General features: G+C 44.2%; 1 protein-coding gene across 3 annotated transcripts in view; it reads right to left on the bottom strand.

The window, feature by feature from the left end:
• Positions 1-16,738, bottom strand: part of LOC105010721 (inositol polyphosphate-5-phosphatase A) — a 144,371-nt gene that overhangs the window by 106,553 nt on the left and 21,080 nt on the right. For 2 of the 3 annotated variants that reach the window (XM_010870259.5, XM_010870260.5), the window contains exon 2: positions 6,303-6,344. In XM_010870259.5, coding sequence (XP_010868561.1) covers positions 6,303-6,344 — 42 coding nt within the window. Of the gene's footprint in view, positions 1-6,302; positions 6,345-7,217; positions 7,237-16,738 lie in introns of those variants that run through there. The other variant, XM_034292669.1, reaches the window with a different exon arrangement.

The following is a 16,738-nucleotide window of genomic DNA, read 5'->3' as shown; positions in this document are numbered from 1 at the left end:
ACACAGAGAAACGAGGCAGCCTAACATAGAGCACACGCACCCCTGAAAAACACACAGGCCACCGGAGTTGTAATAATAAATGTACCAGGAGCCAATTAGCCTATTAAAGATTTTAATTGAACTGTTGATATATTGACTGGACAGGTCCCGTGACGACGACACACGGAGTATCCTGCGAGGCCAGCGACCTGGGAGAGCCTGGTGAGCTTCCAACGCAAATAGACCTGGGCAAAGTCACGCGTTGTTTACCTTTTCACTCAGGCAAATGCCCCGCTTTGCATACGGGAATACTACTCCAGTCAGCCTCTCCCACTTTACGGCTACGCATCGCGCAACAACAAAAATGGTGCGGAGGCCCGTCGGACCCAGGAAGGAAAGGGTAGTGACATCCGGAAGGGCTGCTGGGATTGAGTTTAAGACCTCTGGAGATTAGAGAACAGGTCATTCACATACACATAATCAAGGGGTTCGGTTTGACCGTGTGACCTTTTCCAGAAAGTTCTTACTGAAGGTGTCTCCTTATTTAATAGAGGAAGGAATTAATTCAATTTCCAGAACCTGCTTTTCGAGGAAAATCCTGAACAGTAGCAACAGTGTGCTAGTTCTTTGAGAGAGAGAGTGTCAGAGAGAGAGAGAGAGTGTCAGAGAGAGAGAGAGTGTCAGAGAGAGAGAAAGTGTCAGAGAGAGAGAGAGTGTAGGAGAGAGAGAGAGAGAGTGTCAGAGAGAGAGAGAGTCAGAGAGAGTGTCAGAGAGAGAGAGAGAGAGAGAGTGTCAGAAAGAGAGAGTGTCAGAGAGAGAGAGTGTCAGAGAGAGAGAGAGTCAGAGAGAGAGAGAACACACCCAAGCAAAGCAAGCTTGCAGGATGTCCTTCTGCTTCTAACAACCAAAAAGCAGTGAAACCTCATGTTCCAGGATGTAGCAGGGTTACCAACATAATGTATATGTTGGCTCGGTTCACTCTGAGCTGAGTTGGACACTACTTTCCTCAACTGAGTAGAGCCATTAGCTTGACAAAACAATCACTGTGATTTGCGACGATCCAACTGACTATTTACTATCCACAACCAGCTCTGCTGAGGCAAGGGAATAATTCTCAATGTGTACTTTCTGTTTGTCTTAACATGTACAACTTCTAACCTCAGAAAAGACTTTGTACGCACCAAAAGGTCAAAGGTCAAATGTTAATACATTGATGATGCAGTTTGAATGCTTGCATAATCTATTCCTTAGAACAACCACGAGACAAAATGTCTTACAAGAGACATCTGCCTTGTTTTTTTTGTTGCTGTGAACAGTGCGATGGACTCAGAGAGTTAACAGTTTGCACGCCGAGGGGAGATACACATGCAACCCAGGGCGAGAGAGAGGGAGAGAACGCAGAGTAGAGAGTGAGCAGTGTGCGCGGGGCGCGTTAACATAGCGTAGCTCATGACTGTGAGTGAGTACAGTAGAGCGACAGTGTTTCGGTTCCTCCCCGATAGCCCTGGAAGTAGAGTTTGATGCCGCTTTCCATGACGTCACCAGCAACAGAGCACAGAGGAGCACTTCAGGCCAGCTTTAAAGCAGGGACACACCTCTTTCACACGCTTTTACTTTCCCTCTCGTTCTTCCTCAATCACACACTAGGCTCTCCCTTTCACAACTCACACCCAAAAAACCCTCCTACACACACACAAATATGACTGTCCAATAATCTCATCACATATATAAAAAAACATATTGAAAAAAAATTATAATAATAAACCCCAACACCCGCAGAGTTACAGACACTTCAATCAACAGGCAATGAGCGTGTCCATGCCTGTCACAGAATCAAAGCATGGCGATCCAAAAAAGTGTGAAGGTTAATACATACTTCTACTTGATAGTCTGTGTGTGGTCACCATTTGTGCTTGGAATGCGTAAACTTTGTTCTTTTCTGGGGGGGTTGTGTTTAAAAAACATTTATGAAAAATAAGTACTACAAAAAACTGTTTCAAATAGGGTATTGGCTGTGTTTTTGTGACTTAGTTGACTGTCAACAAGAGTTAGTGTTTGCATGTGACGTGCCGAGAGCTGGGTTGACTTTGTCACACATTCCCTGTTCAGGACTTTCCAAGGAACAGTATGTGTAGCTTGCTAGCGTCAACAAAAATTTTACTCTGTGTGTGTATGTGTGTTGAACCAACAGTAAGGTGTATTTACCTGTGTCATACATAAGCAAAATGGTAAACTCTTTTTCCAACTACTCCCAAACCACTGAGCTATTCATGCTCGGTTTAGTTTAAACAAATAATGGGTTGCTTACTAGAATAATGAGTATGGAAAGCATTTGAGAGGAAAACTAATCCTGTAAGCCCAGACAATTGTTTGGGTGAGCTGGTTTGTTCTAAAAGGCAAACAGAAATGCTGATTATAACGCACATCACAAGCCGATAAAGGCAGGTCATATGTGTAAGGCATGGTGTGTCCTCTGAACTTTTCTGACCTCCTGTATCAATATATATTCCTGGTTACTTGTCAGTGCTTTTGTTTCCAGTGTGAATCTGTATCTCTGGCAGTATATGTCAGTCTCTGTCAATAGCTGTGCATCACAGAGCAGGGTCCTAAATGTACAGACGGGTGACAAAATGACACTGCCTCAGTAAGGTGTTGCCAGCATAGCTTCAATGGCATAGATATGAAAACTTAGATGCTTCGAAAATCAAGGTCAACTAGGCTTGCTCAGCGATAATATTGATATCCATCAACTTGACCTATTGATATTTACACAATTATAAAAAAATGGCGAGGTGGTGTAAGCCTTCACGACACAAAGAACTTATTTGAGGTGGATCTAAAAATGGAAGAATTGTGAAAGAACCAAAAGAGACACTGTATCAGTTGTGCCACAATGTTTTACAGGGATTATGAGTTATACTATTCCTATCTACACTCGTTGCATCGCACTCTCTCCTCTAATGAAAACAACACACACACACACAAACACACACACACAAACAAATTGTGTATTTCACGTGGCTGGTCTACATAGAATGCACTGCATTCATTGGCTGGCTCCAACAATTTTATTTTTTAAAAGGATTCTTGCACCACACAATCCAAAACAATTAAATGTATTAGTGCTGATCCAATTCAGGCGATTGGCAATAGACTGTTGTTTTAATTGAGCAGTTGCAAATATTGCCTATATTTTATATCAAGGTGCAGAGGACAACAGACTCATTCCTGATTGATTCAACACTAATCCATCACATGTCTATTATAATTCTTACTGACCATGAGATTCATTTATGAGTTCCAAAGGACTTATTGTGATGGCTACTGCAAGATTTCATCTGCCAACTTGTTACTTGAGGTATAGAAAATTGAAATAGACTACAACTTCCATTCCTCTACAGCAGTGTTTCCCAATCCTGGTCTTTGGGACCCAAAGGGGTGCACGTTTTTGTTTTTGCCCTAGCACTCCCACATCGGTTTCAAATGTTGCCCTAGCACTCCCACATCGGTTTCAAATGTTGCCCTAGCACTCCCACATCGGTTTCAAATGTTGCCCTAGCACTCCCACATCGGTTTCAAATGTTGCCCTAGCACTCCCACATCGGTTTCAAATGTTGCCCTAGCACTCCCACATCGGTTTCAAATGTTGCCCTAGCACTCCCACATCGGTTTCAAATGTTGCCCTAGCACTCCCACATCGGTTTCAAATGTTGCCCTAGCACTCCCACATCGGTTTCAAATGTTGCCCTAGCACTCCCACATCGGTTTCAAATGTTGCCCTAGCACTCCCACATCGGTTTCAAATGTTGCCCTAGCACTCCCACATCGGTTTCAAATGTTGCCCTAGCACTCCCACATCGGTTTCAAATGTTGCCCTAGCACTCCCACATCGGTTTCAAATGTTGCCCTAGCACTCCCACATCGGTTTCAAATGTTGCCCTAGCACTCCCACATCGGTTTCAAATGTTGCCATAGCACTCCCACATCGGTTTCAAATGTTGCCCTAGCACTCCCACATCGGTTTCAAATGTTGCCATAGCACTCCCACATCGGTTTCAAATGTTGCCATAGCACTCCCACATCGGTTTCAAATGTTGCCCTAGCACTCCCACATCGGTTTCAAATGTTGCCCTAGCACTCCCACATCGGTTTCAAATGTTGCCCTAGCACTTACACACTTAAGTGACGTAATCAACCTGTCATCAAGTCTTTAATTGGAATCCGGTGTGCGAGAGCTTGGGCCAAGCATTCACTCACCTGATGCACACTCAACTAAAACAGTGTTGAGTGTGAGTTGCTCCTAATTTTATCCAGCTTGGATTTGTCTTGCCCATGTAATTGTGACAAAAAGCATGCGTGAACTCAATGAAATCAGAAATTATTGAAATCTAAAGGTGTGAATAGCTACTATTGGCTATATTATAAAAGTTGATTCTGTGATAATTGCATGGGATTTACTTTTTCTGATTTTAATGTTGGGAACTCTGATAGGACTGCACTACGCTCAGTGTGAAATTGTATTTATTTTTTTACCAAGCTGTCCAATGAGCATCGTAGCAGAGCAAAGTCCTGCACTCAGCATTCAGTGTATGAAGGTAGCGAGTGAAGTCAGAGAAACATCCAAATCTGCCTGTCCACACACGTCTGTGTGGACCTGTCACTAACTATCACACTGATATACAGATAGTTGTTATTATTATACGTTTCAGAGAACAACTGAGGATGATTTATTTACAGTTTCAACAAACAATTGAGAATGGTTTATTGAGGGGGACGACTTTATGAGGAGGAAATTATGTTAAGAAATTAAAGTTAACGAGCAAGAGAGACTGGTGTACAGAGAGTAAGTATCTGTACATGTTACCATTTGCAATACATTAAAATTAACTTTGTAGCATTAAACACATCCAGACTTTTGTGTTGTTCATGCTGGCTCACACCCCATCATACTGCTGCAAAAAAGGGAAAAACCTATCCTACAATAGCCACAGTGGCCTTTTGGCTAGACTCTAAAACTGTAAATAGAGGTAGGAACAGCTTCAGAGTTTATGAAAGCTGCAGAGAATGTTCACAACTTTAACGTTTCCAAACAACACCAAAAATAGGGTAAATTGCTATATGGAGATACTATTCATTGTCCATTGGTGTCCAGACATATTTTCTAAAACGAAAGTGGAATTAAAATGATACGCAGATCATGAGTGTGTGTGTGTGTGTGTGTGTGTGTGTGTGCGCGCACGTGCGTGCGAGCGAACTTGCTTGCGTGTGTGCGCGCGTGACTACATCATGATTTATTGTCTAACAGACCCACATGTGGTTACTAAAATCTGTTTGGCTATACAGTAGCAGGTGGTTTTCACGGCATATCTCCACATTCTCCTTTCAAGCTTATTAAAAATATCCGGTAATAGCTAAGTCCCTACTGAAGTACATTACAATCCTGGCAATCCTAATCAGCCCAATTAAACAAGATGAAGTTGATCGGCACCGTGCTAGCTCGGTTAAATACACACCATATTGTAGCTGCTTAAATCGTCATGCCAAGGATCAGGGGGAAAAAAGAACACTTACACTTACTATGGCTCAACAGGATAGAATGGGTTGGGCACCTGCTGGTTCTTGTGTGACCAGTTTCAGATTGTATTCCTAGTTCTAAACTATAGATGTATCACTCTGTGTACCGTGTTCTAAACCATAGATGTATCACTCTGTGTACCTTGTTCTAAACAATAGATGTATCACTCTGTGTACCTTGTTCTAAACCATAGATGTATCACTCTGTGTTCCTTGTTCTAAACCATAGATGTATCACACTGTGTTCCTTGTTCTAAACCATAGATGTATCACTCTGTGTTCCTTGTTCTAAACCATAGATGTATCACTCTGTGTACCTTGTTCTAAACCATAGATGTATCACTCTGTGTTCCTTGTTCTAAACCATAGATGTATCACTCTGTGTTCCTTGATCTAAACCATAGATGTATCACTCTGTGTTCCTTGTTCTAAACTATAGATATATCACTCTGTGTTCCTTACTGTCAATAAACACTGTATGAGGCAACAGTGGAGTAACGCAACAGCTGCCAATTTGACTCGACTTCCCCTGCTAGAGAGGAAAAACGCTGCGGTTTCTCAGATGTTTCTCAGATGTAGATTGAGACAAGATATGACACGATATGTGACTGCTCTCGTCGCCTCGCAGCAACTGCCGTTCAGCGAGCCGAACGCAGGCCGGCGTCTTCTGCTACAGAGCAGACAGGCCTGGAGGAGAGTGGCGCGTGTTCAGCACTGGCACAACACGGGGGTGGAGGAGGTCAACGTACCTGGTAGAATTCCCGCAGCCATGTCTTCTGCAGGTTATCAGGCTGAAAAGAAAAGATACACTTGGTCAGTCAGGTAGAAGACAACACAGTGAATTGTACACTGCAGGGATACCATGTTTTCTCAACCCGTTTTGTCACAGTAACAAATATACACAAAGACAAAACACACAGATTAGGCCCTTTAGAGCACATGTGATTAAAAAAGAAGGGGACCATTAGGAGTCAGTATTAAAACAGAGGGGAACGGTCTAGTCACATTAATTATATCAATCTACAAGGCTTATAAGTCTGTGGGTTCATTTCAAATCAGCGGTCCATTTCTACAACTCTGTGCTCTTCTCAATGGGAAGGCGAAGTCCTTGCAGTTTGCCAACTTTGGCCTACTTTCACACACAGACTCCCATTCTCTCTGCCTTTCCACTCTAAAAGGCTGTTCCCGGGAACCTGGACTTGATGTGCTCTGCGTTGGAAATAGACCGAGCCCAGGGCTGTCTACCATTTAAGGAGAGATCTCCCCATGTCGATAACAGGGCCCTGATGAACAGGCAGATGGTGAGTTCACTCCACAGCCTAGACACTATATTACGAATGCTGGAGACAAGTCAAGCATCAAGCCCTGTAGCTGGTGACTTCAGACGCTTGTACAGTAGTAGGTTTATATGGGGGGGGGGGGCCCTGAATGACACCCAAACAATTGAAAAATGAGTAGTCTCCACAGCAACCCAAATAATCTGAGGGTGCAAGCATACCTTAACACCGAAACACAAAAAATGAACAAAAGGGGTTGCCCTGGCAACCCGCCTCCCACTAAAAACAGTGTTCACTCAAGCAAAATCCTGCAGACACACTTTCCTAAACCCCCGCATGAACTCGGGTGTCGTATCTGATCTGTGGCCAGCGTTTCCTCACACTCACCTTCTAACGGGGCTCAGGCTGTCTCGGGGAGTACCGGAGCCTTTCCAGACCCAGACAGAGCAAACTGACCGCTGAGGGATGCCAGTGGCCTGGCAGGCTAGCGTCACTATCAGGGCAACATCAGGGGTTGCGAGTGTGTGTGTGTGTGTGTGTGTGTGTGGAGAGAGCCAGAGCTCCATCTGTGTCCCACGGGTGCCAGTGAGAGCCGGGGCCCCGGACCCAGCCACATCCCAGCAGAGGGCTATATAAGGACATGAGCACTGGACCGTGTCATTAGTCACGCAGGGAGAGGAGAGAAAGATAGAAGGGTGGGGGAGTGGAAGTCTTACAGCCAACTGATCGTCTGTTTATGGTGTTGGGAATAAAGACATCAACCCCAGTGTCTGGGCACAGTGTCTGGGCACAGTGTCTGGGCACAGTGTCTGGGCACAGTGTCTGGGCACAGTGTCTGGGCACAGTGTCTGGGCACAGTGTCTGGGCACAGTGTCTGCGTGCGCGCTGTGTGTAATTGTATGTGCATGTGTGTCTGACTGAATTACCATACCAGGGATCCGTTCAGAAGGCCTCTTCGATCACACGGCCATTTCGGGCGGCTCGGCCTGTGTATGTGCCGTGTAACACCCACGAACACACGGGTCCACTGTACTAACACTGGGGGTAATAAAAGCCAGTCTGCCTAAGTCAACAGCACCAAAGCCCTGCATGAGCAGACCACGGTACATCAGCGGGGTGTTGACATAGAGCCAGGTCTGGCTGGACACACTAATGAGACAATAAAAGCTTGACTGTTGACAGTGCTCGAGACTAATCCCAGACTAATCAGGAGTGGAAAAAGCACCCATCTTGACGATTCGGAGACGAGGTAGGAAAACCAAGCCGTAACTGTCACTATGTATTAGGCTCCTAGGCGAGGTCGGCAAGAACCGTTTTCTAACTCAAGCTAATTAGGATGACGACCCGTCTCTGAGGCTGTGATGGTATCGTGGAACAGACTTTAGCCTGTTGGCTCTAAGATTGAAGACCCGGAGAGAGAGAACAGGGCTAAAGAAGGAGCATGTTGGGCTTCTCCTTCATGAGCTAAATTTGAGTGCTGCACCATGGTTCCCTCCCACAGATTATCAAACGTTAATTGGCAGTTCATTTGGGACGAGGTTACGCTGTCAAGTGGATAGAAATAGATATTATTTTCCCTTACTATCTTTGAAAGCGCCTGCGCTCGCCCTTTACCACCTCTTTCTTTTTCCCTCGCTCATCGGTTCAGTTCTTGCTCGACGGCCTACTTTCCAGGCAACATGGGAAATTAAAGATTGCACTTGGGTTTCGGCAAAAATCTACTTGTTATCGTCAACGTGGTAAATTCTTAAAGTGACCATGAAAGTACTGGGTTTTCTCAGTTTTGTCAAGCATGAAAACATACTCTCAGAGAGAGAGAGAGACTCAGGGGGCTAAAGGGGAGAACGAGGGAGAGAAAAGGAGGGGGGCGGGGTTCAAAAACAAACGTGTTGCCTGTTGCCCTACTGATGCAAAAGACCATGACATCATTTAGCAGAATTCAACATTTTGTGAGTTGTGCGCAAACGATGCATCACACTGCCATTGTAAGCTAAAACATTTCCACGGAGTAGCCATTTAACATGAATATACACAAAGGGTAACAAAGGTCATCTAGAGGTTTACTGTACCACGACCTCCCACAGAGTCTCTACACGTAGCCTGAACAATACCCCTAACCCCTGACCCCCCCCCCTTGTTTCCATGCCGTGAAGTGCCTTGGCATGGCCGTAGAACGTGCAAACTGACATTTGTGGAGATGGGAAATGACGCCATGGCTCTGCCAATCAAAGGCCGACCTGCTGATCAGCTGGGAACACATGGTCACCACATGACCCTCCTGCCTCAACAGTCTCCTGCCTCAACAGTCTTTCACAACTCGTTTGTCCTGCTTTCTTTTCCTACACTAACTCCACATTTCTCCACGGTGTTTTCGTTTCTGGACGAAATTGTGTGAGTAGCCAAATTTCTGCCCACATGTTATGATCCATCCTTCCAGATTATCCTCCAACCCCCCCCCTCCTCATTTCTTCTCCTCCTACATTCGCCAGGGGAGAATGCGCGGATCGGAAGGGCTGTTTACGTCCACATGTCAGGGAGAGGTGAGAGACTTGCAATAAAACCATGACAGGAGTTATTTTTGCACTTTCCACTATTAAAGAGTGCAGGCTAGGGGAGGCCATTCCGGCATGTTCCAATCCCCCGCGCAATAGGCTACATTTGCTCTGAAACCCAGACACTGATAAAAGCAGTTCAATGGAATGAAGAAAGAAGACTGGGGAGAGCTATGGGTCTGTGCCATAATCGTACAACATATTTCTCCTTCCACTATTAATAGGGCCAATTACCAGCTAGTGTCAGAGTCAAGGCTCTAACCTAGACTGCGGTAGTCAGCTTGGTCCCACAGACAACCCGGGAGGGAGGATCGACCAACACATTCGAGCATGCACGACCAAACAGAACAAAGTAAAAGTGACTGTCAGTGGACACTACTGTCTTTTAAATGGCCATCTCTCAGCTCCCCCCACTTCACTTCAAACTGGCTCCAACATCCCGGAAGTTGCGCTGCTGGGGACAGTTAAGAAGTAAACAAACAATCCAATCATATTTACTCTCCCCACATGAAAATGTTGCCTTGAACTACACAGAGTTTAAACTGGGTTATAAAAGCAATGGACCCACTTCTCGAAATCAACACCCTTTCTATCTGTAATGGCCGAGCACTCGAGCAATAGATTCTACTCCCAACTAAAAAGGATTAGAATGCTTTTCTAAACAACCCCAGTCTCCAGAAAGTACAGTACTTCACAGGGATTCTTTGTACCACTGTGATATTGCTCCAATAACACTCCGGAACAACATGGCTGACCTTAAAAAAAGAACACAAACAGCTTGACATCCAGTTAATTCCGTAGGAGTCAGGTTCACATCTTTTCATAATAACTTTATTTATAGAAAGTGACCTTAAATCCACATATTCTCTCTTATATGGAGTCATACATCAAACACTGTCACTTTCATCCTCCACAGAAAGAGTTATCAACAAAGGTTTACATGATAACCTGGTGCATCATGTCTGTAATGAACACATCTGTCACTGTTCTATGACAAGTTACAGCATGTAGTGATTGTGGGCTGAGATGTGGTATCTTTCACACACTGACAGCCTTTTGATTAGGAAAATGTACACAACATTAAAAGAGTACATTATTTTCTTTCAGGGGAACAAAGCAATATCTAAAAATAGCACCGCAATATGGAGGACATTTATAAAAAAAAATACATTTGCCAGGTGATGTTTCCACACTTGGATTTGGGGGGGGAAAACACTATGGTTGTGAATTTTTTTTGTAATACCCTTTCCGATTAGACTAAGGGCTGACTGAGATACACGCCAGCAGCTTCAGACCGTTCTGACATCATTAGGCAGTAAATTGGTCAACAAAAAACTAAAAAGCATTCGTCTTAGGCAGGATCTAGAGGGGAGTTGGGCTGGTAGGCTACCAAAATGAGACAATGGAGAGATGGAAGGTGGAGAAAGCGTGCGTGGCCTCCATGAAATCAACCAGCAGGTTCCCGTGCTCGTCTAGTCCTTCAAACTTGTGGCCGAGGGACTAGCAGTGTCCTTCACCACGTTGGGTAATCATCTGCCATCGAAATAGAGAGGCCCATTATAGAATTAATTAGAACACAGGCACTCAAAGAGCGTTCAGAATTAACCTCAAAACGAGCCCGTCTCCGCTGGGGTCTCAGGGAGAAAGGGGGCCGGGGGTATTCTCTGTTTCCGGCAAACTGTGTTGCATGTTGCTGCCTATGGCAGGTCTGAGTTAGAAAGGTGCTTCTGCATGATAGCTTAACACCTGTAAGTGCTGACTTTCGTTAGGAGATCGAGAGAATGGAAAAGGGATAGACAGTGGGTCTGGCTCAAAGGCTTCAAGATCTGCCTTTTCCTCGTCCCCACCACCTTCTACTGCACTGACTGATGAAGACTTAGGTTTAAAGATCAGAAGCTCAACACATGGCTTTTTCCTGGTCGGCTCTATGAAGGTCAATCTACGTTCCTACTCTCACCTATGGTCATGAGCTTTGGGTCATGACCGAAAGGACAAGATCCCGGATACAGGCGGCCGAAATGAGCTTTCTCCGCAGGGTGGCTGGGCGATCCCTTAGAGATAGGGTGAGAAGCTCGGTCACCCGGGAGGAGCTCAGAGTAGAGCCGCTGCTCCTCCACATCGAGAGGGGTCAGCTGAGGTGGCTTGGGCATCTGTTTCGGATGCCTCCGGAACGCCTTCCTGGGAAGGTGTTCCGGTCCCGTCCCACCGGGAGGAGACCCCGGGGAAGACCTAGGACACGCTGGAGGGACTATGTCTCCCGGCTGGCCTGGGAACGCCTCGGTGTCCCCCCGGAAGAGCTCGAGGATGTGTCTGGGGAGAGGGAAGTCTGGGCATCCCTGCTTAGACTGCTGCCCCCGCGACCCGGCCCCGGATAAGCGGAAGAAGATGGTATGGCTCTATGAAGGTCCATGCAATGACGCAAAAGAAGTTGGTTAATTGACAAAGAATCCTTAGTCTCTACACTGTAAGCTGGGATATGAAATACTATTGGCGTACATTCTGTCAGAGAGACTCCTACAAGATACCAGAGTGAATCAATCATACAATGAGCTGGGTTAAGTTGAAGCTAATTAGAAATGTTATGGATGAAACAAAGTTTTTTTTGAGTGACATATCAACTAAAGTCAGTGATTTTACAAGTCTTAGCTGAAAACACACAACACAGTAAAGTTAAATTTTACTCAGTGAAGTAGCTATCAGCAAAGTTAAGGCTAAAACAAAGCAACAAGAAAAAGTGCTAGAGAGTAGATAGATTTTATGTAACGTTTACTAAAGAATTAAAAAAGATAAGAGAGAACATAGTTGAATTGTAATTTGAGCCCATCGACCAGTAAGGAAGTTACACCATTCATTATCTTTGAAATACAGCTAAACACATTGCAGATGTAGAATGGCCAGTAGAACGCATATCACCTAAGGATTGCTTAACTATGAATTTACATTTTTTGTTTATTATTATTTGGCGGGGCTTTAAATTTGAAAAACAAAAAAAGGTAAAACATTTACCTCGGAAAACTGACTTCTTTTAAACCTACATTTAAAGAAGTCAATGCCTGCTTCAGTAAAATACAAAAAAATAGATATGAAAACAACCAACATTAAGTCAATGCATATCTTTCTGAAGATAGGATATTATAGTAGGGGGAAAGATCTTTGTTGACAAATAATACATATTTCAGTGTCTCTTTAATTAGTTCACTGTTTTAAAGTGAAATGCAAAAATGTCCAAAACAACTATGTTGATGATTTGTCCCTTTTTGTTTTGTACTTTAAGGTAACCAACCGCGAACCAGATCCAACCAGTGACGCCAACACTTTCTCTAGTTTACTTACTGGCTTAGAATCTCCTTTTGAGGCAGAGACATGAGGGGAAAAATAAACACCTGGAATGAATCTGCAGTGCTTGATCTGACACTGCCTATAAGCCTGAGCTATGTATAAACCCTTCTCTCTACTGCAGGATGGATGACAGGGGAACCTAGGGATATCTGTACAAAAACAGTGGGATTAAGCAGGTAGAAAACCTAGGTCAATACACCTTTGTTTAAAATAAGGCTTATAGTCTTCTTTTTTTTATGAACATTTGACAGACAATACTGGGAATGCTTCCAGGGGTGATTTAACTAACTATTTCAATATGGACCCTCTTAAGAATCCAAAACAAGTGGCTTGAAGGGCCTGAATCATGATGGGTGAGGTCAGACGGCACAAGCATTGTCAGACAAACATGGAGAGCAGTTGACCAGGAAGATGTGGGGATAATGGGTCAATTTAGCAAAGGCAAGTGGAATCAAATGCTTGGTACAGAATGAGAATTGAATTTGCCTACAACCAAATGGCCTAAACAGGGCCATCTGCAAAGGGTTGTAAAGGAGTGATTAAAAGCTAGGATAAAGGCAGAAGATAAGATGGATAGGATATGGTTTGTAGTGTCTTTCTTTTTCTTTCTCTGCATATACCAGAAGGTAAACCATTGAAATGCCTGCACACACGCTAGTAAATTGTTTAAGAAATCAAGAGAGTAATATGGTAGAAGCAGGAAAGGTTGTCTGTGTAGCTAGATGAATAGTTTGCATGCTTAGCCGACTGGCTAATGGTTACTGTGACATTCACTGTGTTAAGCTGCAAAGCAGAAGCCAAAACACCACTCGAACCCTCTTGATATTAAGAGATTCCTGTCGCAATTTCTTTTCCCAATTTTTCTCCCCTTTTTTCTCCCAGCGGGGGACAGTGTGTCCTCCATTCCACATCTCTGCTCTTATCACACCACTCACCCAAACAGAAAGTACAGTATTTACCAGCACCTACATGCAAGAAGAGAGGGCATTCACCAGCCAACAACTACAATCGAGCTGGCACCTGAACAACCACGAGTAACCGCTAGAGCGCAACAAGACAACCCAGTCTGACGTTCTTCCCACCAACCCCCAATGGGCACTGAGCCAGTTCTGCATAGTTCTGCCCAGTTCTCTGTCGGACCCCTGGGCGATGGCAGAAAAACGTTTCCAGGATCAGACTCTTTGTTGCAATGACGCAGGTCTGTGACTTCTGCCACATCAGGAAGTGAATGTGAACTTCACAAACATTATGTCAACCATTTCAAGAGGAATACTCCCGGTCACCTACGAGTGTGGCCGTCGAAGGAGAGACAAGCAGATTTAGAAAGCTGGAATCCAAGGCACAAGGATGATATCTGTCTGTATGTTTTCTTTCTCCCTGACCGCCATGTCTCATGATGACGATCTAGATGCAGGCCTACGCTGCGGCCATTGAAGCTCAGTGGAATCATCTGAAAACGAGCAGCTCTCCTTTCAAAAGAAAAGCAGCGCTGGCCTCTATTCATAACACTCCCATACATATTGTCTATAGGATAATAAATTGCCCTCCCGACATTGTGGAGCCGTCCGCTGAGATTCCATCCCCAGTACTGTAATCTTATGTGCTATACATGGTTATATTCAACAAACCTGAAGGTTAGGCCCTCACGAGAGACGTGGGATCAAATAATAAACGCAAATCTATGCAAATTCTTCAGCTTTGCCCAAAAGAGCTTCCTGTAATTCCTTAGATATCTGATGTTAAGGGGGGTCCCGCACATGCCTGAACCTCGAGCACTCCGATATTAAATTACATCATTACCCCACCCCCCCCATTCATTCATTTGGATTTAACAGCCATCTGTCATGTGTTGAATCACATGGGTGACTGTGTTATGTGTTCAATTGGAGCATGTGTTTGCTGCATGCCCGACAGATCCATTGGGTTGGCGGTCAGACACTTTTTAAATGTCAGGGGCCACAGGTGAAAAAAGTATATTCATGACGTGTTTGGAGGTCTTTGTTTTTCGATCTCAGTGGGGTAGGCAGAGGTGATTGTGTAGATACTGTTGCTGTAGCATATTGATTGTGGGAGACCTGGCATCTGTGTTGAATCATAAGTGACAATGAGTGTCCGTGGAGCATGCAGTACATTCCCAGGAGAGTTACTGGTCTTGTATGTTGAAGAATGATTGATATCGCATTCTTTCAAGGCAAAAAGCAGGGAAAGTCTTACTGGAGCAGAACAGTCATGGGCGAGTCCATACGAATCAACCTGAACATTCCAAAAACGTACATCAAGTAAACCATGTTAAACCTTATTAGTATGATTGCCAAGATTTGTGAGTGCAGACTTTATTTTAGCGGTTTACATAGGAAACTGCATGAATGTTGGCCATTGTAAAGGTCTCAAATTTTCAGCCTTTCAGCATTTCAGCCAACCACACTTTATGGCTTTTAGAAAGGGTTCACAGAGCAAGTTTTTCCACTCACAGATGTTAGTTATGTAGATTAGATGCTAAGGAAGCAACCTACCCAGCAGCACCATCCAACATTTGACCTAACCACTCCTGCACCCTAGGCATACCATGACAAGGACATCTAGGTTTTACTATAAATGGTTTCCTCTTTGACTGACAGCAGCCTTTTTTAGCATGATGATATTTGAAACGACCAGTGTGGCTGTGATTAGCAATAATAACCACTCAGGCTGTACCCATTGTTTCCATTCGGCCCTGAACTTTGCTTGGCACCCCTCCAAGATAAGTATATCTAGGGGAAACACTGATAAGCACAATTGGTCAAAACATCAACACAGGCACATGCATGCGCACGTATGCACAGAAAGAAACAAACACACACACCCCCAGCAGTATTTTAGCAGATGTTCATTTTTTGGGGGTGACAAAGATAAGACTCCTGGGAGACGGAAATCCCCGCTGCCATAATAGACAAAGAGGCCATCCTGCCAAGCACAGAAGATAACCTTTTGATGCACATGCTGTATCCTAAAGGAGAAATACAGATGACCCTGGAACATAAAGAACTCTTTCTGCTGTGTGACTCAAATTTGTGGGCAAATAAAATGTATTACAAGCATTAAACAGTAAATCCACAAAAATAACCAATTGACATTATTTACGTCATTATCACTCATCACATGTACAAAAGACGTCAGAAATAGCAGCGATGCTAATCACTTATTAATTTCCTGGTTCACATCTAAATTTAACAACCCCCATGTAAAGACAGCTGCGGCTTTGTTGTTGGCACCTTATTACCTATTGAACAACCCTACCATAGTATTCTTAGAACGCAGAAGGCTGCAGGCCTTTCACCTCCCCCTACCACCCTCCTAATTTGCCCTATGACCTCTAGTCTGAGAGCCATCTGACTTCAAACGTATAAAAAAAAAAAGACTAAATCCCTGAGGTGTAATCTGTGACTAATCCATATTCTACAAGAAGTGACACATGTTCGTGTTGAAAGAGGAAATAGTTTTTTAACAAGGTCGTATTTAGCTGTCCATGCATAATCCATGGGTGGGAGATAGATCCAGGCTGTCACAGATTCACATGATGAGGCTGCCCTACTTTGACAGGCTTTGAAGACTCACCCGGACCCCTGCCTGTCTCTACTCCACAGGGACCTTGGTAACTCGGCCCAGTCCATCTCTCATAATTGACAGCGTGAACAACAGGATGTGTAAAAGGCAAATTGGCTGAGCATCTTTATACATTTAGGAGAAAATAAATTGCCATGACAATAATATACAAAGACGTTAAGTGGATGAGACTAACTAGATTAATGTAAAAAGCTGTTTTTAAGGGGAACAGGTGATTCAGGAGCCTTTTCTCCCGTGTCTGTACAGGTCTTTGATTTACACTGGTGTCCTGGATTCTAAATGCTCCAGCTGCATAAAACATAAGAGTTATTCTTGTCCTTGATGCAGAGACCAGACAAGATAGGCGCCCGAAATAACTATATTTACAGGTAAATAAATGTTTTTTTTACATCCAACAGACGCATATCCAGAGCA

Source organism: Esox lucius, chromosome 6, assembly GCF_011004845.1.
Source record: "Esox lucius isolate fEsoLuc1 chromosome 6, fEsoLuc1.pri, whole genome shotgun sequence".
Classification (NCBI taxonomy): domain Eukaryota; kingdom Metazoa; phylum Chordata; class Actinopteri; order Esociformes; family Esocidae; genus Esox; species Esox lucius.
This window is presented reverse-complemented; position numbering and strand designations above follow the sequence as displayed.